Source organism: Trachurus trachurus (assembly GCF_905171665.1).
Source record: "Trachurus trachurus genome assembly, chromosome: 20".
NCBI classification, from domain to species: Eukaryota; Metazoa; Chordata; class Actinopteri; order Carangiformes; family Carangidae; genus Trachurus; species Trachurus trachurus.
Window position 1 is genome coordinate 4125491 of NC_139911.1, and position 24139 is coordinate 4149629.

At 40.5% G+C, this 24139-nt stretch overlaps 1 protein-coding gene across 1 annotated transcript; it reads right to left on the reverse strand.

Annotated features, from left to right (window-relative positions):
• Positions 1-666: 666 nt before the first annotated feature.
• mtpap (mitochondrial poly(A) polymerase) lies at positions 667-23176 on the reverse strand. Its single transcript, XM_083995637.1, has 10 exons — positions 23020-23176; positions 21522-21697; positions 20075-20335; positions 17048-17272; positions 15601-15812; positions 9004-9230; positions 7568-7660; positions 7387-7460; positions 949-1464; positions 667-777 (listed from the first exon to the last, which is right to left on the reverse strand). The coding sequence occupies exons 1-9, from the start codon at positions 23168-23170 to the stop codon at positions 1117-1119; spliced, it is 1767 nt and encodes a 588-aa protein (XP_083851763.1). The 5' UTR covers positions 23171-23176; the 3' UTR covers positions 667-777; positions 949-1116.
• Between the last annotated feature and the right edge of the window lie 963 nt (positions 23177-24139).

Consider the following 24139-nt stretch of genomic DNA (forward strand, 5'->3'; position numbering starts at 1 on the left):
TGTGTTTAATTACAATACAGTAAAATGTACAGTAACCACTCCCTTCATCTCAGGTCCCACCACACATGAGCTCAACCTGCCTCAGCGGCGCCCTCCTCTGTTCAGGTTGGGAACTGCAGCTCAGCAGCTTTAACTCTGCTGCTGCTGCTGCTGCTGCTGCTGCTTCCTCACCTCCACCTGACTCCTCGGGACAGAAACACTGGTCCATGACGACTTGTTTTTCAGAGTCTTAAAGGACGATTCCGGGCAAATTCAACTCGGGGCTGTATTTTCCTAACATTTTAGGTCTAAAAGAAGGAATCTGAAGATTGTCAGTTTAATTGCTCCTGTTTTGCGGTAGTTGTGTCTGTTCCCGCATCGCCACGGCAGCAATGAATGGGAGTGGATGCAAGTTCCGCAGCTTAGGCTGTTTACATCCCTCAAAGCCGTATTTTTTTTCCACAGACAGCATCAGATGGTGACTCAAACATGCACCCAGAAGTTTATTTACTTCAAGCAAGCCGACATGTTTGTAAAACTAGATCTAATTCAAAGTCTCGCAGAGTCTCGCGCGAGACCCAGTTGCCGTGCTCGGTGTGTTCAGGTGCAGTGGGAAAGCTGCCGTTTGTGTCATAAACACAGGAATATCAACTCTTGACTTGCTTCAAGTAAAAAAAACTTCTCGGCGCATGTTTGAGTAGCCACCTGACGCTGTTAGTGGAAAAAAATGTACACTTCAAGCAAGTCAAGAGTTGATATTCCTGTGTTTATGATACAAACGGGAGCTTCCGACTGCACCTGAACACACCGCGCACGGCAACTTGGGTCTCGCGCGAGACTCCGGGAGACTTTGAATTAGATCTAGTTTTACAAACATGTTGGCTTGCTTGAAGTAAATAAACTTCTCGGTGCATGTTTGTGGAAAAAAATTGCGGCTTTGAGGGATGTAAACAGCCTAAGCAGCGGAACTTCCATCTGCTCCCATTCATCGCTGCCGTGGCGATGCGGGGACAGACACAACTACCGCAAAACAGGAGCAATTAAACTGAAAATCTTCAGATTCCTTAATTCTTTTAGACCTAAAATGTTAGGAAAATACACCCCCCGAGTTGAATTTGCCCAGAATTGTCCTTTAACTCAAGTATTCTGCTGGTTTTTATTCTTCAACGACTCTAACAAGCTCTTAATCCTCTCGCTCGCCGGCTCGCGTCTCCTCTTCTTGCGGCTCTTGACCCCGGCGACCTGTAGAGGCAGGAGGAGAGAGGCCAGGCCCCACGGTGTTGGAGCAGCACCTCCTCCTCCTCCTCCTCCTCCTGCAGTCGGTGTGTTTGTTCCCGTCTGCTGCAGCAGCCACGAGCTCTCCTGACACAAGGCCACGAAGCGCTCCAGCTGCGTGGCGTTCACGTTCTTGCTGACGTTCAGGGAAGTTTCGAACGGGTTCTGGATGTGCAGCGGCGCCACTTCCGGCTTGTTCTGCTCCTTACCCTGCAGACAGAGAGGAGAGGAGAGGAAACAATCAGTGCACTGCAAAAACTCAAGATCTTACCAAGAATATTTGTCTTATTTCTAGTCAAAATGCCATTTCTAGTCAAAACAAATCTCATTATACCTAAGATAAGACTCATCACATAAAAAAGTAGCTTGTTTTTAAGGCATTTTTACTTATTTCAAGCCTATTTTCACTTAAAATAAGTAGCAAAATCTGACAGTGGATTTATCTACTTATTTCAAGTGAAAATTAGTTTGAAACAAGTGAAAATGATGTAAAAACAAGTTAATTTTTAGGTGATGAGTCTTGTTTTAAGTGGAAAGAGATTAGTTTTGACTAGAAATGAGACATTTTGACAAGAAATAAGACAAATATTAGTTTGTGTAGTCTAATTTTTTGTAGTGGGTATACTGTTTTTTAGGTGGGTAAACTGTACATAGACTTGTATCACATAGACCGGTTCTTTTTATATCAAGGACCCCAAAATTGACACAAATTAGACCATTGGACAAAAATTTGAAGCAAACACCAGAAATACACAAACAATCAATGTACGTTTAAATTAGGCATACATTTTTGGAAGATTATAGAGAAATTTCTGGAAAAAAGTGGTAAGAATTCTCACAAAAAGTTGAAACATTTTTGAAAAAAGGCAAACAATAACAAAAAAAAGTGGTAAAAGTAAAAATAGTATATAGTAAAAAGTTGTTTTTTTTAATTGAGAAGAAACTGGTCAAATTTTCAAAATATTATAGAAAAATGTGGTAACATTTCTCAAAAAAAGGGGGCGGGGGGGGGGCAAACAATAATACAAAAAGGGGTAAAATGTCTTTAAAAATAGTAAAAAGTAGAACAGTAAAATTGAGATGAAACTGGTAACATTTCTCAAAAAAACTTCTAGGAAAATAGGTAAAATTTCAAAAAGAAAGAGAAAAAAGAAAAGAAAGAAATTAAAACAATAATTAAAAAAGTGAAAAAATTCTAGGAAAAAGTGGTAAAATTTCAAGAAAAACCCTGTCAACCCTCCCACTTTGACATTTACTCAGATAGTTTTGTTGTACTGGGTTTACTGAAATATTTATGCATTTTCAGTATCACATAGATAGACTACAGTGCACCATTGGGAACAATGTGTGAGCAGCAGCAGCAGCAGCAGCAGCAGCAGCAGCAGCAGCAGCAGCTATAAGCGCCGGCCCTGTATGCACTGTATGTTCTGGTCCATCTATCTTATTGGTCACGGTGTTCGCTCCTCGCTGCTGTATCTGGGGCATCCTCTCCACGGGCGAGCAGATGGCAGAGCGAGACAGACACACGGACACGGCTCTGGAAAACATTTAGACTTTTAAGGAGTCGTGGAAAAAAAAAGTGAGGAGGAAAAGAAGAGAAGACGACTTTTAAAAGGGGCAAGCAGCAGCTGGAGCAGATGTTCTCCCACCACCGTCAAATGAACCGTCGATATGTGGGTCAGAGAGAAGTCAAGAACCTTCATGGTGCTTTGCTTTGCTTTGCTTTGCTTTGCATGCAGGATCGGGCCTAAAGAACTGACAGTAATGGAGCTGCAGGGATGAAGCGATGGAGCGGCGCTTGGGACGGGGAACGGTGGGGACACAACATAAAGCCATCAGTCAGGAGAGCGGAGAATTGTAGCACAGTAAAGCAGATTTATGGCTGTTGCTCCGCCGGTGAAAGCCTATAGGCACGGGTCAGGGCCACAGTCGACCCCCCCGCCCCCCCACCACCACCGCCACTGCCTCATATTAGGCTCATACATTAGACTGCAGGGTCCGACCGACATCAATTCATTAAAATCCAAGCACCGGAAAAATCTCATATCCACCACCAAACCCTCCTTTATCACCTGGGTCACTGCAGCGAGAGGCAACCGGCCATAAACAGGATTTTACTCAACGTTAGAAATGTTAAAGAGGTGAGTTAATTAACTATCCTGTGCAGTTCAGAGATACAGAGGGATAAAAGTTCATTTTATTTATTTATTTCCAATCCTGGGATAGGAAAGGGGCAGCATGAAGGGAACTTATAACACCTGCTCCTTTCCTAAAACAAAAAAGACGCTTATATCTGATGAAATGCCATTATAATGAACCGGTTTACTGCCAACAATTTACAAATCAAAATCCATAACTATTCTTTTTTTGCATGTTTTTTATAAAATTTCCCTAATTTTTGCTCTGACACATTTGTTTTAACTTAAATTTTTTGCAATTTAGTATTTGAAATTAAATTTGTCAATGATACCTGAGTTGAAATACGATTACGGCAGGAAATATACGGTGATAATCTTTCTTTCTTGTGTCATAGACGTGGGTTTGCATGACGTTGTTAACCTCTGTCTGTTTATTCTTTGGTTGTTTGGACATAAATCACTTTATTATTTCATCCTATAAAGATTTGTGTTGAAATTGTAGCAAATTCTTAAAGGGATAGCTCAACATTTTGGCAAATTGGCCCATTGCCATAATCCCTATAGTTTTAGCAGTAGGTTCGTTACCTTTAATTGTCGGTGCAAGCTATTTTTAGAACGGCGGAGCAGGTAACGTTCTGTTATTATCTCATAGCGTGGTGAATGTGCAGGTCACAACTTGTCCACCAGAGCGTTGTGGAGTTGTTGGATTGTGTATTTGATGAGTTTGATGAGGGAAACCAAGAAATCCCATGAGCCTGTGTAGCGTAGCTATGAGCAGCTCGCCGCTCTGCTCCGCCGTTCTAAAAATACCTTGCACCGACAATTAAAGGTAACGAACCTACTGCTACGACTATAGGGATTATGGCAATGGGCCAATTTGCCAAAATGTTGAACTATCCCTTTAACCTCCATCTGTTTATTCTTTGGTCGTTTGGACATAAATCACTATATTATTTCATCCTCTTGAAGATTTGTGTTGAAATTGTGGTAAATTCTTAATGAAAATCATGTTTCAGGAGGCTCCTGTTGATTTGTGGCCACTAAACTTTAACCAGATCTTCCTCGATTCGTACTGAACATTTGGTGTCGTCATCATCATCGTCGTCGTGACAACAGAGCGACGGACGGACAGACAACCTGCATGTTGCTGGATGTTTCCACAGGATTTTAAATAGAACAAATATGCGTTTGTTTTGTTTACAGTTCGAACGATGGAGCTTCCTAATTGGGATCTTGGCTCCCGGACGGCGAGACCCCCGGGGGTTTCTGCTGCATCTATCACATGTGACGACGGAGGAGGACGGCTATCATCTCCGTGTGTGGGAAGACGCCGTTCCTCCAAACGCGGCCTTTTATTACCCACAGATCTCCCTGCTGGAGCTCGGCTGCTGCCACGAGTTGAAAGGAAACTGAACTGTCTTTCCGTCGGTGCTGGAGCTCGTTGCCGATGCCTTTTCATCTGTGCTCTGGTTTTTCACTGATGCACTGATGGTTTGATTTTTTTTTCTCTTTTTTTTTTTTTTTGACTGAAGTTACTGTACGAGCAGCAGCAGCAGCAGCAGCAGGATGGTCCGAGAGTTGGAGCGAGCGATTTGTGAGGAAAAGGCGGAGGCGGATTCAGATTTAATGATTTATCAGATCAGTCTTCAGCAAGAGTCTGAATAAAAAGAACTGGTTCTGTTTCTGTTCTGATCATTATTATGATTTTTTCTTTGGTTGAAGCGATTGTGCAACATTAACTACTAAAGAAAATCGCAAAATAATACCAGATTGGGTTGCAAATTTCACATCTTTGCACAAAAAATGACACTAGTTCTCTAATAGGTGGCACTGCACTGCAAAAACTCAAATATCTTACCAAGAATATTTGTCTTATTTCTAGTCAAAATGTCATTTCTAGTCAAAACAAATCTCATTATACTTAAACTAAGACTCATCACATGAAAAGTAGCTTGTTTTTAGACACTTTTTACTTCTTTCAAGCATATTTTCACTTGAAATAAATAGAAAAATCTGATAGTGGAGCCAAGTTTTTCTTTCTTATTACAAGCACAAAAAACTTGCTTTCACTGGCAGATTTTTCTACTTATTTCAAGTGAAAATGTGTTTGAAACAAGTGAAAATGATCTAAAAACAAGTTAATATTTAGGTGATGAGTCTTATTTTAGTGGAAAGAGATCAGTTTTGACTAGAAATGAGACATTTTGACAAGAAATAAGACAAATATTCTTGGAAAGATTTTGAGTTTTTGCAGTGTGTAGTAATGATATTTACATTTTTTCACGTTTTCCCAAAACAATCTGAGTTAAAATAAAAATTCTTCGGGCATATTGATCTCTGAAATGATCTGTATCGTTGCTCTGACGCTCCTCTGCCACATTTTTTGAGACAACGATCTACAGACTCTCAGTTTAGGTGTTTGAAGGTTAAACAGACAAAGACGCTCCATTATTACTCATGTGTTACCAGTGACTCACTTTCTGGTTGACGCCAAGGTCACAGATGATTTGAAACCTGAGTTCTTCTGCTTCAGCAAAAATTCAATAGGAATCTATATCTATATTTATATATATATGTATATATGTATCGTATTTACATAGGGTCACACTGCTTGGACCCTGGAAGTTAAAGCAGATATCAGTGGAATGTTTTTGTTAATATAAGTCCTAAATAGTCCTATTTTCCGTCAGCAATCACTTACATGAAGTATTTCAGCCTAAACACGAGTCTCTCCGTCACTCTGCTCTGCTGTAACCCGAGGAGAAAATTTTCCTTGTGGGATACAAGTGTTATCCAATGAGGAGAGAGAACGGCATGAAGGGCTGTGTGTGCAGCCAAGGGATGCGCGTGAATGTGGTGACGTAGCACGAGGACCAATTGATGCCTGACAAGGGCGGGGGCTGCTAACTCATGGTGCGTTCAAAGAAACTCGTACTTTGTGTTTTTCCTTCCTGTGAAGTCATACCAGTTCGATCTGGTACGAGTTCACGGGTCGGAAGTTACGAGTGGCCGTTATAGGGAACTTTCACAGACAACAGGATGGTAAAAACACGAGCTACGGGTTACCTGGAACGCTACCAAGTCGTAGTTGTGACTTGAAGCTGTAACTTACGGTTTCAAAAGCCTGCCTTGAACGCAGCATTAGCCGAAACGGCCGTGAAGCTGATATCTGCTTTAATTACTGCTAATGTGTGGATTTTTTAATGGTTTTTGGATATTTGGCCAAAATGTTTTAGTGTAATAATAACATTTTTGTTTAAATTTAGCTCCAGTTTTGACCATTTGTCTTCTTCTTTGCAGCTTAAGAGGTGATTTTATACGTTTAATAATGTCTGATAAAAACACAAACGCTGAGTTATGAGATGTTGAGTCTTCTCAGTTATGTTTTTAAATTCTAAGAAAGTATAGATAGATAGATAGATAGATAGATAGATAGATAGATAGATAGATAGATAGATAGATAGATAGATAGATAGATAGATAGATAGATAGATAGATAGATAGATAGATAGATAGATAGATAGATAGATATTTAACCTTTATTTTTATTTTTATTTTACCAGGCAAATTGCTTGAGATAAAAAAATCTCTTTTACGAGCAAGGCCTGGCAAGATAGATATGTCCTTTTACATATGCATATTTAATGCTGCGTTGATCAAATCACTAATGGTTCAGATTTATTTATCACAATAACAAAAAAAAAGTAATTCGCTTTAAATCCACTTATCATCTTTCGATACTAAGTTTTGTAAGTCTCACACACTTTGTAAAAGTTCATCATCAGTTCAGAATTGTTCCCGTTGTTGAATCTGTTTAAAAACTGTCATTAGATCTGATTTCCTCTGTGACCGGAGCAGAAAAGCGGCGAAATTACCATCCTATAAACATAAATGTGCGACTATTTCAATTACTGTAGCTCTTAATCATAATTAGATAATGAATGGAGAGTAATCGTGACCATGTGGGAGTGATCGATCGATCCGCTGTTAGTACCTTTCTGATATTGATCGACATCCTGCTGAAGGGAAACGAGGCGTAGAACTCGAAGAACTCGCGCAGCAGTTGCTCTGAAACAAAAAAAAGAAAGGGACAGAGAGAAAGTGAAGCGACTTGTTAACAGAAAACGTTGGCGATCGATCACACATGTCGTGTCGTCGTCGACTCGTCGTCTCACCCAGCGTCTCGTTGTTGCCGTGGAGCCGTATTCTGCTGAAGTCGCTGACAAACGTGCAGTCGTTGCCCTCAATCACGCTCCTGTCCGTGGGACCTTGTGGGGACGAGAAAGAGCGAGGAGGGGGATACAAGGTAAATGACCGGCTTTACACGTCGATGATGGCTATAAACAAGACGCCGATGGATGGGAGCTGCTGTTCAGGGAGGGGGGAGGAGGAGGTAAAGAGGGGTGAGGGAGGGGGGGCAACAGCAGCAGCAGCAGCAGCAGCAGCATCGCCCTTGTTACTGTCCTCTGTGTGTGTGTGTGTGTGTGTGTGTGTGTCCGGAGGAGGCGGCGAGGTCATCGACCTTCCCAGAGTGATGGGTCTTTTATTGTCCTGTAAGCAGTCTGTGAGATAGAGTCTGTGCTGAAGCGGCCGAAGGAGGAGGAGGGGGGAGGAGGAGAAGGGTAAAGGGGGGAGGAGGGCAAATTGCTTTTGGAAGGCAATTATCAAGCAGCCAAGGTGACAGAGAGAGGAAGAGAGGAGGAGGAGGAGGAGGTGGAGTGATGGAGGAGCTGCAGCCGCACAGGTGAGCTGCTGTGTAAATTATCACAGGACACCGAGCTCCGTGTTCGTCACAGCGGTGCAATGTGGGTAATGTTGTGACTCCTATAAAGCATTACTACATCAGAAAAGCTTTTATAGATGTTTCACATGTTGTTCGTTTATTAATTTTTGAATGTTTTAGTCTAATACATCGCAATTTACAAAGAACTCACTTCTGTTTTTTAGACCTTTTTACTTCAAGTGCTACAAAATAAAGTTTATTATTATCATTATCATCATCATATATTATTACTACTAAATTATAAGACACTGGGGTTGTAGGACGAAATTGATGCTGAGGCTTCAGGTGAAAGAAAAAGTCTCACCTGCAACAAATAAAGTTCATTTATTTCATACTTTTTGGGGGGAAAAAAACAAAAAATCTAATCAAAAATGTTATTCAATTAAAGATAATTATTATTACTATCATTATATATCAATGCAATCAGAAGTTAAAGTGATAATTAACTCCAGCTCTCTCACATAAAAGTTGCAATAACTTCAAGATCACTCTCACTGTGTATTTTATTATCGATCATAATCTGTGGTTTTGTTTTCAGAGAATAAAAAAAACTGTATGCATGTTTTCTTTTTTGGAAAATCAAGATCGTTCATATTGATGAAAAAAATCCATAATCAATCAGTGAATTGAGTATTTTTTTCTCCTAAAGGTCTAATGTCCTTTAGAAATAATAAAGAGCTAAAACAATATAAAAATGATTCTCTGATGATGATATAATATCATGCAGCTCTGTCACTGTGGAGTTATGAATGATGATGAAGATGAAACAATAAGAACTCGGTCATGTCCAAAACAAAAATGAAGAGGTCCGTGTGGTGGTTTTTTTACCCGCGAGGTCCCTGAGCTGGTCCAGAGTCGGGATGACGGGCGTCGTCCTCCTCTGCAGGAAGAACAGCGCCATGACGGTCAGAGAGAAGTTGGTGATCCAGGCGCCGGGGATGCTGCTGGTGACGCCGTGAGCTCGAGCCCAGCAGCGCACCGTGAACACCAGGCAGCGCACCCGCGGGTCCAGCTCCCCATACAGGGAGAGCAGCTCCGTGCTCTTCATCGCCACCCTGTGGAGGAAACACAGAGTTACAACCACAACAACAACAACTGAGAGACGAAAATAATCGTTTCAAAGATGCAAAGAGATTCTTAAAGGGACGATTCTGAATCGATGCATTATGTCAAATAATTGATTCAAGTTTGATGATGTTGTTCACATACAGAGACAGTGATTTAGTTTATTTTAAAGCACAATGCCAAGATTTATGTTTTGTTTTTGAGAAGTGAACAAGTGCACCTTAAAGCGGGCTAGGCCTTTTCTTTTTCTTTGTGTGTTCAGACTCCAAGGATGATGCTGTGTTGTGGAAATTTAGCATTTAGATGATATTTTACATTTAATTTTATCTAAATAAGAAGTTATCATATTTATCTGAGTATTTACTATAATTAATGAAAAAGACATGTGTGATGATGCACACCACTACTTTAGACTGTTAATTTATCCCACACTTGGGAAATGTGGTTGTTACAGTAGCATTGTAGCATACAAGGTTTAAAAAATTTAGAAAAATATGCGAATAAAGAAATATAAAATGATATATAACAATCATATAAGAATATAAAAAACAAAGAGAGAGAGAGAGGCATTCACTACAATTGTGTGCAAAATTATTTCAAGAGTATATAGCCTACAGTTATTTACAAGAATAGAATAAAAATTATATATACTGTATACACAGTGTTGATGGTTGCAAGGCAGAAAAGAAAGAAGCTATTGCACAGATGGCGGTGTGTATAGGAGTGTACAGGAGTAAGCTTTCACTACAGGAGATTTATAGTAAGTTTTATTCTATATTTTTATATTTTTACCTTTGTTGCCTAACTGATTTCCACCAGTTTAATAACAAAAACATCAAATGAAGGTGTAAGCAGGTGAAACAAGGTTCTGGGTTTGAACCTGTACGACTTTCTGTGTCTGCACAAGTTCCCTCCAGGTCACACAGGTAAAAAAAACAACAATAAATTCCTTGTAATTTGCACCGAATCAGACAGAAACAGTTTCACACACTCTGACTCTGACCTGTTGCCGAAGCTGAAGCTAGAAAACGTACATTCACGTTTCCCCCGAAACTCAAGAGAGTGAGGCCAAAGGAAGTTTTTTCTTTTTTCTTCTGAATGTCAGAGAAGAGATGAGGTGAGTGAAAATAAAACTACACCGAAAACCACCACTGAGGGGCGGTCTTCGCTCTGTCAGCAGCAGCAGCAGCAGCTTCATCAGTCGCTGTTAGTTTTCTCTTTCCTCTCACGTACAGGAAAGTGCCGCTTCACAGATCTGAGCGCGATAGAAGAAAAGTCCCTCTCACATCCACCCACCCACAGCGCGCGGTTCCACTCCGTTTCCTTAGAAACTGCAGCGGTTTTCTGTACGTTAGCAGGTGTTGTGTGTGTGTGTGTGTGTGCGTGTGTGTGTGCGTTGTTTGTGTTGCCATCGGGCGAAGACCACAATTTCTACACGGTTGGACGACGAGAAGAAGTGAAACACAAACAACAAGCCCCCCTCTTCCTGCTCAGTTTCACCGTATAGCAACAGATGCAGCCCATTGCAGCAAACTTCCTGCTGCCAGCGAGTTTGGTTTCTGTTTGGGGCTTTTGCAACGACAACACGTCGGCCAAAAACAAAACAAAACATCAAACTATTTCATGTGAAGTTTCTGTGAAGCAGCAGAGCGATGACCGGCGGTGACTCCTACTGACATTTCAAGACTGGTCCATTGATTCATTATTATTAAAACTCTGAGACGCTTCTCCTCTCCCCTGCAGATTCTCACGAAGCAGCTCATCGTTGTGTTTTGACGTGGTGAACGAAACGGCCTCAGTCTGAATATGTCATCCCAAAATGATCAGTTTCTCTGGTTTTTACTATTTATAGGTATGTGTTTGAGTCAAATTCAACATTTCTCCCAAAATTGAAAAAAAAACATTGTCATTTAGAGCTTTTATTGGCTAATGACTAAACTAAATGTCTAAATAACAAAAATATCAAGTCTTTTCAGACCTTGAATATCGGTAATAATAATAATAATGCAAAGAAAATATGTTCATATTTATTCCTAAAGAACACAGCAAGAATATTTTAACTCAGGAAAAGAAAAGAATGACTGTCTGTCGTACATGTAGAGAGATGATTTTAAGAAACATTTTGTGAAAGTGGTTTCTTATTTGTTTCGGGAAAAAAAATAAGAGACCACTTTCACAAATGTTTCTTATATTAAAAGCATCTACATGTACGACAGTCATTCTTTTCTTTTCTTTTTTTAAATACCAACACAAACACAACTCATTCTACTTAATGAGACACTTTTATATAAAAACCACTGCTGGGATTAAACATTGACATTATTATCCCACAAAAACTGACTTATAAACTCTTCCTGAGGTAAAATATTCTTGCTGTGTTGTTTAGGAATAAATATGAACATATTTTCTTTGCATTATTATTATTATTCAAGGTCTGAAAAGACTTGATATTTTTGTTATTTAGACTAGTTTAGTCATTAGCCAATAAAGCTCTAAATGACCTTTTTTTTTTTTCAATTTTGGGAGAAATGTTGTCTGTAGTTGATAGAATAGAACAAAAAAAAAACCAGAGAAACTGATCATTTTTGGGAGTGGTCTCTTAAAGGGATAGTTCACCCAAAATTATTCTTGTATTGAAGCCCCGAAATGCGAAATTGTCCCGAAAAAAATTAAATAATATATTTCCAGGGATGCAAACGGGTCAGGACCAAAAAAGAGAGGAATTGTCTGGCGGGGGGGGGGGGGGGGGGGGGGGGGGGGGCTCACCATTAACAATATCACAGAAAAGTCCATTTCCAGTAGTTCAACCCCAACCAAGTATTGAGTGCATATAGATGGACAGTTTTCAGAAGGCCAACATTTCAAGATTAAAAATGCTTTAAAAAAATAAAAACCATTGCAATATTTCAATTTTGGAGATACTGATTTTTAGGTCTTCACTGAATGTTAGTCATAATTATTACTATTAAAATAAACAGAAGAAATAAAGACATGGGATTTAACATCCCATTCAGTGTGTAATGGACATATAGGCCTATATAATGTGTTAGTTTCACTTTAATTGAACACATTCTACATCGCGGAGGCGACGTCTCTCCTTCACCTCTGAAACGGGGCAGAGCTCCGTGGGAGACACCTGCCTGACACAGCAACGGACATGCACGGGGGGGGGGGGGGGGGGGGGGGGGAACGGCGGCGCCGTCGCACCGAATGCACGCGGATACGCGCCGCTTTGGGTAACGAGCGCGCACGTCGCGTCTACATTGGAGGTGAATAGGAAGGCTGTTACCAGTATAATCAGAGACAACCATGAATGAGTTGTCGCACACACTGAGGTGACCAGCAGAGCGGCCGCACCGTGACCACGGTCCGCTCCAGCTGCCTGGTGTCCCCATTACGCACCACGCGTCTTGTCAGTCACTTGTCCAACTTCTCCTTTACTGTTTTTTTTCGAGACAACACTCATTCTCTCTGTCTCTTTTACCGGCGGTGTCAGCTGATGTGCACATCTGCAGCAACCCAAACAAATGCACATGTTACTGTTGACTGGCTCTATTCCAGCCACATGATTGGTTCGGCGCGGTGGAAATCTCATTATCATTGGTTATTTGTATTGTCTGCCAAAACATGGATGAATGAAACCTGTCGACCACGTCTCATATTTCTATCGAGGAAAAGTTATTTCACAATTTATAGACACAACACCGACAAGCACTGAGAGCCGCATGTTGCAGTGACGTTATATAGGCTATACAAAAAATAATCCGCAAATAATAAGCCGACGAAAAGGTGCAACTTGCCACTTAACTTCTTGTCGATGTATTATTTGCGGGGGCTTCCGGGGGATCTGCTGACGGTGGAGGATCTGGGACTGATTGACTGTGGACCACCACCAGTCTGATCAGGTCAATCACAGCACAGCAGCTGCAGCTCTGCCCCGCTGTCACATGACGCATAACAGCGCAATCTGTTTACATTAAACCGACATCAGGAGAATAATGAGAATTATGATTAAAAATATATATATTTGTTTCGAATTTTGGCCCCTGGATCATGATTTTTTTGGGCGCATTCTTGGTAAAAAAAAAAAAAAAAAAAAAAGACAGTTGGGATGCATAATGTGTCTCATAACAGTATACTGTGCGTCACGTTATCGTCCCCCCCCTCTGTACTGAGCTGGCCGGTACTGGGTAGGCTATAGCGTCCTGCTGATCACCGCGCTGAGGCACCGGCCGGTCTGAGCTGCGTTCATGTGCCTACTTTAAAACTCTCCAGTCAGTGACCTGGTGGCGGCTGTTTTGGTCGTCAGCATTTTATCCACGCAGCGACCGTCCACGGTTTAGTGGCGTTTTATTCTAGGGGTCGGTGGTGGCTGCGAGACAGCAGCGGCTCCACGGTGAGGGGGGGGGGGGGGGCAGCTTCTGCTCACCTGACTCTGTGCAGCTTCTTCATTAAATCCAAACAAACAGTCCGACACAGCGACGCGCTGCTCAGTCTCTGTAGCTCATCAGCCCGGAACTCGCCGTCATGGATCAGAAGCGACGGCGGCGTTTGGCCTCAGTGTCTCGGACTTCCAGAGCAGCTACAGCAGCGTTGTGACCTCAACCATGGTTGGTGAGAGCAGAAATGTTGTTGTAGGCCTGTGCATATTCTCATTTGTCCAGGTCATAGTATTTCAAAGGAGGTTAAATCGAAAGCAACTGGACTTATACTGAGTCTCCAGACCAGATAGTTGGACCAGTCTCAGCCTGGTCAGATGCTACATGAACTGATGAAGCCTCATGGATGAGAGGTGAAACGTCTTCCTAGACAAATAGGCTAACTAAGTCCAGTTGAACCTCCTTTGAAAAAAAAAAAAAAAAAAGTTGTTGGCGGGCTCGTGAATTTTTTTTTTGACACGAGTCAAAACGAGCGATAAATCGCATTTCTCGCGTATCTCGCGTTTGGTTGCGCGTAAAAACTCGAGCGAAAAAAAAGCGTTCCTCGTGTTTGGTGGGAAGCCCCTCGTGGGTCTTCCCACCAAACACGATGAAAAGGACGAAGACGCGAAGGTCCCGTCGCCATAAAAGAATCGGGTGTAGCGTCGCAAAAAAAAAAAAAGTCGCGTCTACCGCGTCTCGCGCCTAATCGCGTCTTTGCGTCACGGCCTTTTACACCGCGGACGTAACGAATAAACGGTGACGGTGTGAACGAACAACATAGAACAGGACCAGACGTGCGTTGTTTCCTCTTTTCACCTACAGCCCCACTCTCCCTTACTTACACTAACTACTGTTATTGTTGAGCCCAGAGAATTGTGGGATTTGTAGTTTTGGACCAATCGCAGGTTGTGCTCTTTCTTTTTTGTGATTTTCCCGGTCCACACATGTCTTTTTTTTTTAGGGGCAAATGCGAGTGAAATGCTCGCCCATGGTGGGCATAAGAAAATTTAAGACCTGTCTAAAATTATTTAAGACTTGAAAAAAACAATAATTCAACAAATTTAAGACATTTTAAGGCCTAAAAGTGTGTAATGGACATAGCCTATATAATGTGTTAGTTTCACTTTAATTGAACACATTCTACATCGCGGAGGCGACGTCTCTCCTTCACCTCTGAAACGGGGCAGAGCTCCGTGGGAGACACCTGCCTGACACAGTAATGTACGTACCAACTGCACGCGGATACGCGCCGCTTTGGGTAACGAGCGCGCACGTCGCGCGTCAACATTGGAGGTCGGCAGTTATCAGTATGATCAGAAACCATGAATGAGTTCGCCTCAGTTTCACGTGATTGTCACTGTCAGCCTGTTAGAAAAACATTTTACTGACCCCAGCTGAGACGCTGAGACGCTGAGACCCCCCCCCCTCAAAACAAAAACTCTTCGGATCTGAATGATTCACACAAGTCACCTAATTGGTCATGAAAAAAGCGAGTTTCGCTTTTCGGCGCGCTGTTTGCATCCCTGTATTTCAAGCTTGTTTGTAGCGGAAGCTCCTCTTCCCAGTTCAGAGGAGATTTGAGAAGCTTCCGCTACAAAACAAGCTTGAAATATAGACTAATTTAATTTTTTGGGGGACAATTTCGCATTTCGGGGCTTCAATACAAGACGGACATTACATACGAGCAGCATGGAGGTATTTGGATGTTTTTTAGTGTGTCTTTTTGTCACGAAGACAGTTGGTATCCATTATAACCGTTATATGGTCATGCACTGCTACGCCGAGACCCCCTGTAACTCAGAGAAGCCACGGAGGACTCTGAAACTTCTCCCAGCCCTTAGTCCACATGAGGGGGAGTAGATAATGAGTTCAATTTTGGGTGAACTATCCCTTTAATTTTTCCCAGAGCTGTATGTGTGTGTGTGTGCAGGGTCAGTACCTGTTGTTGGTGGTGAGGTCACACTGGAAACCCGAGGGCTGGTGGGCGAACCGGACCAACGGGCACCGGGCGTTGAGGATCTTCTGCACGCCGACGCAGCCGGGGCCGAACTGGTCCACGCACTCCCCGATGACGGACAGGATGCTCTGGGTGACGGCGCGCTCCGAGTTGGCCCGCTTCATCTGGTACTCCAGGCCCAGACCCGACTTCGGCTGGAAACAAGAGTTCAGAGATGTTTAAAGACCTGAGAAACATCTTTTTCCTCTTGTTTAATATATAAATATACGCACTAGTGTACACAAATTCACAGAGATATATGATGGATTGAGGAAGTTACATCAAAATAGCACCGTTTCAGTGACAGATAGATGATGTTGATGTTAAAAATATCAATTTATTTCTTATTATATACAGTTCTGGAAAAAAGAGACCACTTCAAAATGATCAGTTCCTCTGGTTTTACTATTCATAGCTATGTGTTTGAGTAAAAAGAACACTTTAGTTTCATTCTATAACCTACTGACAAAATTTCTCCCAAATTGGAAATAAAAATATTGTCATTTAGAGCATTTATTTGCAGAAAATGGCAACAGGTTTTCAGACCTTGTATAATGCAAAGAAAAAAAGTTCATATTCATTTTAAAACAACACAACACTACTTTTTAAATTTAGGAAGAGTTTAGAAATCAACATTGGTGGAATTATAATCCCAATTTCTAATCGCAGCAGTGTTTTTTTAAAATTTATTTATAATCTTTCTTCCTCATTAAATATGATTTGGTTCAGGTGATCAGCTAAGTAGAGTGAGGTGGGCTTGTGTTGGAGTTCAATAGACACTGGAGGGACAGGTGAGGGAGGGAATATAATTAAATATTGCTTTTATTGTTGATTGAATCAGCTATTTCTTAATTAATTTGTTCATCTTTATTTGTAAAAATGAATCTTGAAATGTCTAATAGTGAATCTGAAAAGTCAAAACCCAGAGATGTCTCACATATAAACACAGAAAAGCAGAAGAAGCTGGGTGAATCCACTAAATGACTAAAAGTTTGTGTTTTTATATAGAATTTTGTCCAAATTCTAATTTATTTGTGTAATTTCAAGACATTTCAGTCACTAATCAACTAATTATAGGCAAATGTCACTGATCAGATGCCAATTCTTTCTCAACACGATGACTTTGGGGGAAAAGAAACTGCACACCGCAGCAACTCAGTAACTCAGTAACTCAGTAACTCATAATATGGGAAATTACTAAATGGCAGCTCTTATTTTATTTGGGGGAAAGGTGAAGCTGTTGCAACTGAAAGGAAGTGCTTTGTTTTTGTGTTTTTTTTGTTTCCAGCTCCGACTGGTCTTCGCCAAAATGTCGACATGTTTTTGTGGTAGAGATTTGTCGACTCTTTGCAACATTCACGCTCCATCCAACCTCTCTCTAGTGTTTTACCATCTTGACGTTCCTCCCGCTGATGCCGTCCAGGTCCAGGAACATGTCCAGGTCGCAGCCCAGTTTCCCGAAGCCGTTCACCGACGAGCCGAACGGCCTGATGTTGCATTCTGGGAAATAAGCAGCGGCGATGTCCTTGAGCAGCGAGCAGACGAGGAAGCGCAGCCGGCTGTTCTCCTCTGTGAGCTGGTAGGCTTCGGTCAGCGACGAGATCTGCTGGTCGATCTGAGGGAAACAAGAAAGAAAGAAAGAAAGAAAGAAAGAAAGGACTTTTTTTATTTTTTATCTTTTATACCTGCAGAGGATTTATCTAAATGTTCAGAGTCCAGATCTCACTTCACTTTCTGTTATGGTGAAGTGTTGAGTTCACTTTGTTTAATTTCACTTTTACATCATGACACAGCACATATTTTTAACATTTCGAAGCGTGACCCCTGACGTTTAATCTCATCTTCTTCCTGTTTCTCTTCAGCATATTCGAAATGTTTCGTCATTCATCTAAATGAACACACACACACACACACACACCTGTCTAAATCAAGTTTTAAAGGCGACAGAGCTCAAAGACAGGACTGTGTCAAGGCTGAGATCTAAAGGGGGAATAAAAAGAAAATAAATTTAAGGTTTAAAGCAGCTTCCTCCATTCTTACATGGAGGAAGTCTGGACACATGGAGAGTAAAATTTTAGTATTTAGCATTGAGTGGAGGCGGATGAGGAAAAAATTAGCTAAAACCAAATCAAGCTGCAACATATTAAAAACAAAACAAAAAAAAGCTGAAGGGGGACCATTCTCATGTTTTTCGGCTTTGTCCTAAAGTCATATAAATTTGGGACGATGCTCACCTAGTTATATTACTGTATTTTGGCAACATGACAGGGAACGTTGTGTTAAAACGGGACAGATATTTACTGAAAATCTTGCTTGCAGCTTTATAAACAGGGTAGGCAAAATAAGCTAAGCTTCAGCCTACTGCACCTTTTTGGTCTAAACGTCCGTTTTGTTTCTTGTTCTTCTCTTTTTGGTTGTCTTTAAAGACCTTGTCTAGCTGCTGTATTTATGTGTGATCTAATTTCTAATGTAAAATGAGGTGACATGACCAAAAAAACCCAAACTAAACAAAAAAAACAAACAAAAAAAACTAAAACTAAATAGCTCCTGAGAAAGCAATCAGGAGAAGGTGGTGTGGTAGGTTGGCTGTTTGGCTGAAACTTGTGAATGAAATATAAACGTTATGGAACAGTTGTCTCATAAGATTCAAGAAGAACAAAAGTGGGAACAATGGGCTGCGACTGCGTACACACCAGCGAGAGGATATAAAGCAGGAACAAACTGTAGAGACGTTGTAATCCAGCATCCTCTTTTTCTCATGTTTGTTTTTTTATTTCCTTATCCTTTTCTTTTTTTCCTGTGTATATTGTTTTTACATTGCTAAAAAAAAAACAATACAAAGAAAGCCTCCAAAAAAAAAAAAAGCAAAGGGGTCTGAATACTTTATGAACACACTGAATTTGAGTTTAAAGGGATAGTAGCATTTTTTTTTTAAGTGGGGTTGTATGATCTACAAATAGCCCCTAAGTACTTTAATTGCAGTAGAAGACTCTCTGCACTCCTCCCGTTAGCAACGCCAGTCCATAATAGCCCTGCCCAGAGATTTACAACATACATTGTTGTGAATGTTTTTCTTGCACTTTGAGGGGCTGGAAAAAATTATATTATAGCGAACAATGGAACTGTGTATTTTTTTAAGGTAAAACCTCTTTTAGGCCACGAAAATAGGCCGTTTCTTTGGGTCCATTCACAACAATGTACAGTTAAGGTCAAAATTATTAGCCCCCATGCAACTTTTTAACATTTCCCTAAAATAATGCCCAATGTTAGCAATATTCATAAAATTTTATTTAGTAAATCATTCATCAATGATATGACCCCATTTTGGTACACTTTGGAATGTGAAATAAATATTCGAGATTTATTTATGAACAATTTGGTAAAAATTGAGATGGTCAAAATTATTAGCCCTCTATGGGATTTTTTGCTTGCTTTTTCTGCTAACTCGGTTTGAAACCACACCTGAGCAGTCAAAAAACACAAGATTTCCAAAACTTTGGAGCGCAAAATAATCAGAGATGTCAACAAGAAACCCTGGAGCTCTGCAAAGACGATTGTTGCTGAACTGGCTTCATCTGGACATGATGTTTCATGCAAGACTGTTGTGAGGGATCTTCATCGTGGTGGACTTAATGGTCATCGTCCAAGAAAAACCCCTTTGCTCTCACGGCAGCACATCAAAGTCGGACTGAACTTTGCCAGAGACAATTTGAAACATTAGGGTGAGTTTTGGAAGTCTGTGCTTTGGTCTGATGAAACTACACATGAGCTGTTTGGGCATGCACCACGATGAAGAGCCCTCACAACAGTCTTGCATGAAACATCATGTCCAGATGAAGCCAGTTCAGCAACAATCGTCTTTGCAGAGGTCCAGGGTTTCTTGTTGACATCTCTGATTATTTTGCGCTCCAAAGTTTTGGAAATCTTGTGTTTTTTGACTGCTCAGGTGTGGTTTCAAACCGAGTTAGCAGAAAAAGCAAGCAAAAAATCCCATAGAGGGCTAATAATTTTGACCATCTCAATTTTTACCAAATTGTTCATAAATAAATCTTGAATATTTATTTCACATTCCAAAGTGTACCAAAATGGGGTCATATCATTGATGAATGATTTACTAAATAAAATTTTATGAATATTGCTAACATTGGGCATTATTTTAGGGAAATGTTAAAAAGTTGCATGGGGGCTAATAATTTTGACCTTAACTGTATGTTGTAAATCTCTGGGCAGGGCTATTATGGGCTGGCGTTGCTAACGGGAGGAGTGCAGAGAGTCTTCTACTGCAATTAAAGTACTTAGGGGCTATTTGTAGATCATACAACCCCACTTTTAAAAAATGCTACTATCCCTTTAAAGTTGACTCTAAGTGACTGGATTTACTCCTCAACTCTCTCGGGTGAGAGTGACGTTCACTTACGCTCTCCTCTCTGGACAGTCTCTGTATGAGCTCATTGATGGGAGCGGTGGTTTGTGGTCGACACTGTTGCCCCGTCGTCGACTGCTGGGTCAGCGAATCCGCCGCCGAGGAGGAGGAGCCGCCGCCACCGAGGTTCCTCAGCGACAACAGTCTGGATTTAAAAGGCACCGTGGACTCGTGGCTGGCGCTGGGGATGACGGCGTCCTGCAGCAGAGAGGCCACGCTCTCCTGGTTGGCAAACTCCACCACGGCGTACATGCCCTAAAGAAACCACAGCAGCAACGTTAAAACAGTTCACCGTCACGTGACAGCGAGTTTCATCATGTGTAGGGATGTCATGATTATAGATTTTCTTTGTATGATTATTGTCAGAGAAATAATCACGGTGTTATGATTATCACGATTATTATGCATTAATTAATTTACATCATATGAATGTGTAAAATCAAATACAGTCAAAATATAATTACAATACTGATTATTTACATTAAATATTTTAACCCTCCTGTTGTCCTCCTGGGTCAAGGAAGGAAGGAAGGAAGGAAGGAAGGACAAAGGGATAGAAGGAAGGAAAGAAGGAAGGGAAAAAGGAAGGAAAGATAGATTAGGGGAGGGAACAGATTGGGTTAATTGGGTCAAAAAAGAAGGAAGAAGTAAGGACAGAGGGAAGGAAGGAAGGAAGGAAGGAAGGAAGGAAGGAAGGAAGGAAGGAAGGGAGGGAGGCAAAAAGGATTGTGGAAAGAAGGAAGGGAAAGGGGGAGGAAAGAAAGATGGGAGGGAGAGAACAGATTCGTTCAAGGAAGGAAGAGGAAGAAAGGAAGAAGGGAAGGAAGGAAGGGAAAAGGAAAGGAAAGAAAGATGGAGGGAGGGAACAGATCAGGTCAACTGGATCAAAAAAGGAAGGAAGAAGGAGTAAGGACGAAGGGAAGGAAGGAAGGAAAGAAGGGAAAAGGGATTGTGGAAAGAAGGAAGGGAGAAAGGAAGGAAAAAATGAAGGAAGGATGGAGGAAGGGAACACATTGGGTCAACTTGACCCAGAAGGACAACAGGAGGGTTATTAAGGCTCTACTATTAATATATAACCATTAACCAGTTATTAATCCTGCAGGGGAAGTGTTTTAAATATTCAAGTCATTAATTGTCACCTATACCAAATGTTTAAGTTTATCATTGTTTCTTTTTTAGCACAAATAACTCGCTAACATTTAAATTCCTTCCAATTGTATGTTACGTTAGGTAAATGGACCAGTATTTCTTACATTTACCTTCACTTTGGTGCACAAACATCTGCCTCTGTGTTTCCAACATAATCTTTTTTGGAAAGTGACGGTATTTGGAAATCTTTACGATTAATTAATTGTGGCGTTTAATACCGCGATTAATTGTGAAAACAAGTAATCGTGACATCCCAAACCGCGTGTACCAGATTTCTCGGTTTCTCACTTACATAACTTTCATAAAAGAAGTGTTTGTTGATGCCGCCATGTCGGGATAAATACTTGAGGAACTTCTTCTCGTTGGTTCTGGAGTTGCAGCTGATGAGAACGGATCTCTCTGCTTGTTCTTGTCTCTCCGCCTGCAGGTCATATAGAGACTTGGGTCCGTCTTTCTTCTCTTTCTCGTCTGAAAGAACAGGAAACAAAATATTCAACACATTGGCTTTAAAAAGTTTTACATTTTTCTCTTTAAAAGGACCCTAACTTATTGTGTTGTTAAAGACTTTGAACTTTTAACTTCATTAGCATCAGCTTTAACTTAGCCCTACTGCACTGGCACTTTCTAAATTCTGTACACTAGTAGAGAACTACTAGTAGTTTAATTTTCTATATCATCTATTGTGTTATTTTTCTCTGCTGTCTTGTTATTGTTAGTGCTTTTAGTTTCTGAATTTTGTTTCCTTTTCCTCATAACATCAACTTGCTATGGGACAACAGATGGAAATCAGCCTGGGGGCTACAATCTGGCATATTTACATTCAAATGGTCATTAATATGTATTGTTTATGTTCATGTTTAAGTTTATTAAGATCCCAAATAGTATCAAGTTAGCATCCACTATTCTTCCAATCCTGGGGTCAAAACTTATTACATGGAGGCAATAAAAGAATACACACACTGAGCAATATAGACATAGACATGAAACAATACATAAACTAACAAATAAATATAGACAATATAGAGGAGGAAGCACGATATTGGTGAAATTGCATACATTTTTCTCATGAAATTTCAGGATGTTCATAACGTTTTGTAAAAGGATAGTTCACAAACTCTAAACATCTTAATAATGCACTTCTTTGTACTAGATCCAACAAACACAGCATGCTGTTATTTTACTGGTCCGGCCCACTTGAGATCAAATTGCGCTGTATTATATGTGGCCCCTGAACTAAAAATGAGTTTGACACTCCTGATGTAGACCACATAGACATAGACATTACACAACACACACACTAACAACATTACATCCCTTTTTAACAATACTATTAATGACAAAACAATAACTACAATTGAAATCTAAAATCAACCAGACAAGATTGTTCCTTCTTTCTTAAACAAATAAAATGACATTGAAATTGAAAAAGACTGTCCGTTTATGCACCACCAGTCATATGAATACATGTTAGGACATAAATAAATAACTATTCAATGAGGAATAAGTGTCATCATCAAGGTGGCAGGCTGGCAGCTATAACTTATATATGACAGGCAGAATAATAACTAATTTCTGTGCTACATCCTCTGTTTATAAACACAGCCGACATTTACAGAGATATTAATCATTTCTAAAGCTTTTGTTATCTAGAAATTACTCCACACCTCTCAGACACTAGACCAGGTTGTAAATAAAACAAACAGATTTATGAATGAAGTCTGGAGTGAGCTTCAGCGCTGTTAGCATGCAGGCTAACTACCTTAGCTGCTCTGACAGGTTAAAATACAAACCGGTTTCGTCTTTTCTCGTCGCGTCGCTTTGAGCAGCGACGACGTTTGTTCCGATGTTTCTGTGAAGACACGTTTGGACCCTCCTCAGGCTCTTCAGCAGCCTGCCCCGGCCCCTCAGATGTAACCTGCACACGGCTAAGGAGGACGCCATTGCTACTTGGAGGTAGCGCCCAGTGCGCATGCGCAGGGCTCAGGCTCTACGGCAAGTGAGAGTTACCACGCCGAACCAACCGCTATGCATTCAGAAAAATAATAATAATCCTTACGGTCACAAAATAATAGGAAAAAAAAAAAAAAATTAATTAATCTGCTTGAATATGTGTAGATACTTTTAATAATATTATTATTAATTGAAAGCAGACGTCTTCAATCAATATTTCATGCTGCAAACTCATATTTTATGCTCTATTTTAGTCTAGTTTTTATTTTATTATGCTGTATATATTTCTTCTATCTTTTCCCTGCACTTTCTTTTATTCTTTTTTATTCTTGCTTTTAATTGTATGTTTAATCTTTCCAATTTTTTTTTACTATTTTAGGTTTTATTTTAATTTTTTTTATTTTACGTTTTTAGACTTTTTTTTCATTTCAAAATTGTCTTTTCCACTTATTTATTTTTTTAGCAGGATTATCGCTCTACTTACTATACCTTATAATAATATATGAACCTGTGTATTATTTGAATGCACAATAACAAGGTAAATGTATGCATGGCAAAAGGCCCAGTTTAATATAAAACACATTTGTATACAATAGTAGGGGGTCCCTGCTCCATCTCTCCGTTTGGGGGTCGTTGGCTTGACACTGTCCAGTTACAGCCAAACCTACTTATTTGCTATTTTGGCCTTAGCCTTATATAATTTGCTTAAAACTTTTAGTGTTGTCGATGCAATAAAAAACCTAACAACACACTTTCCCGCTGGTAATTACCCAGCGATTCCTCGGAAGGTCGTGTCCTGTGTGTTTTCAACACATGAGCCACATGAAAATTTGTTTTCCATCTGACAAAACCAGAAGAAAGGGAAAACGAAACCTACAGTAGAAAACAGTAGAAATGTGTGAGGGTTGTTAAACTTTGTGCCACCTGACATTAAAGACTTTGAAAAGTCTCCTCCTCCAC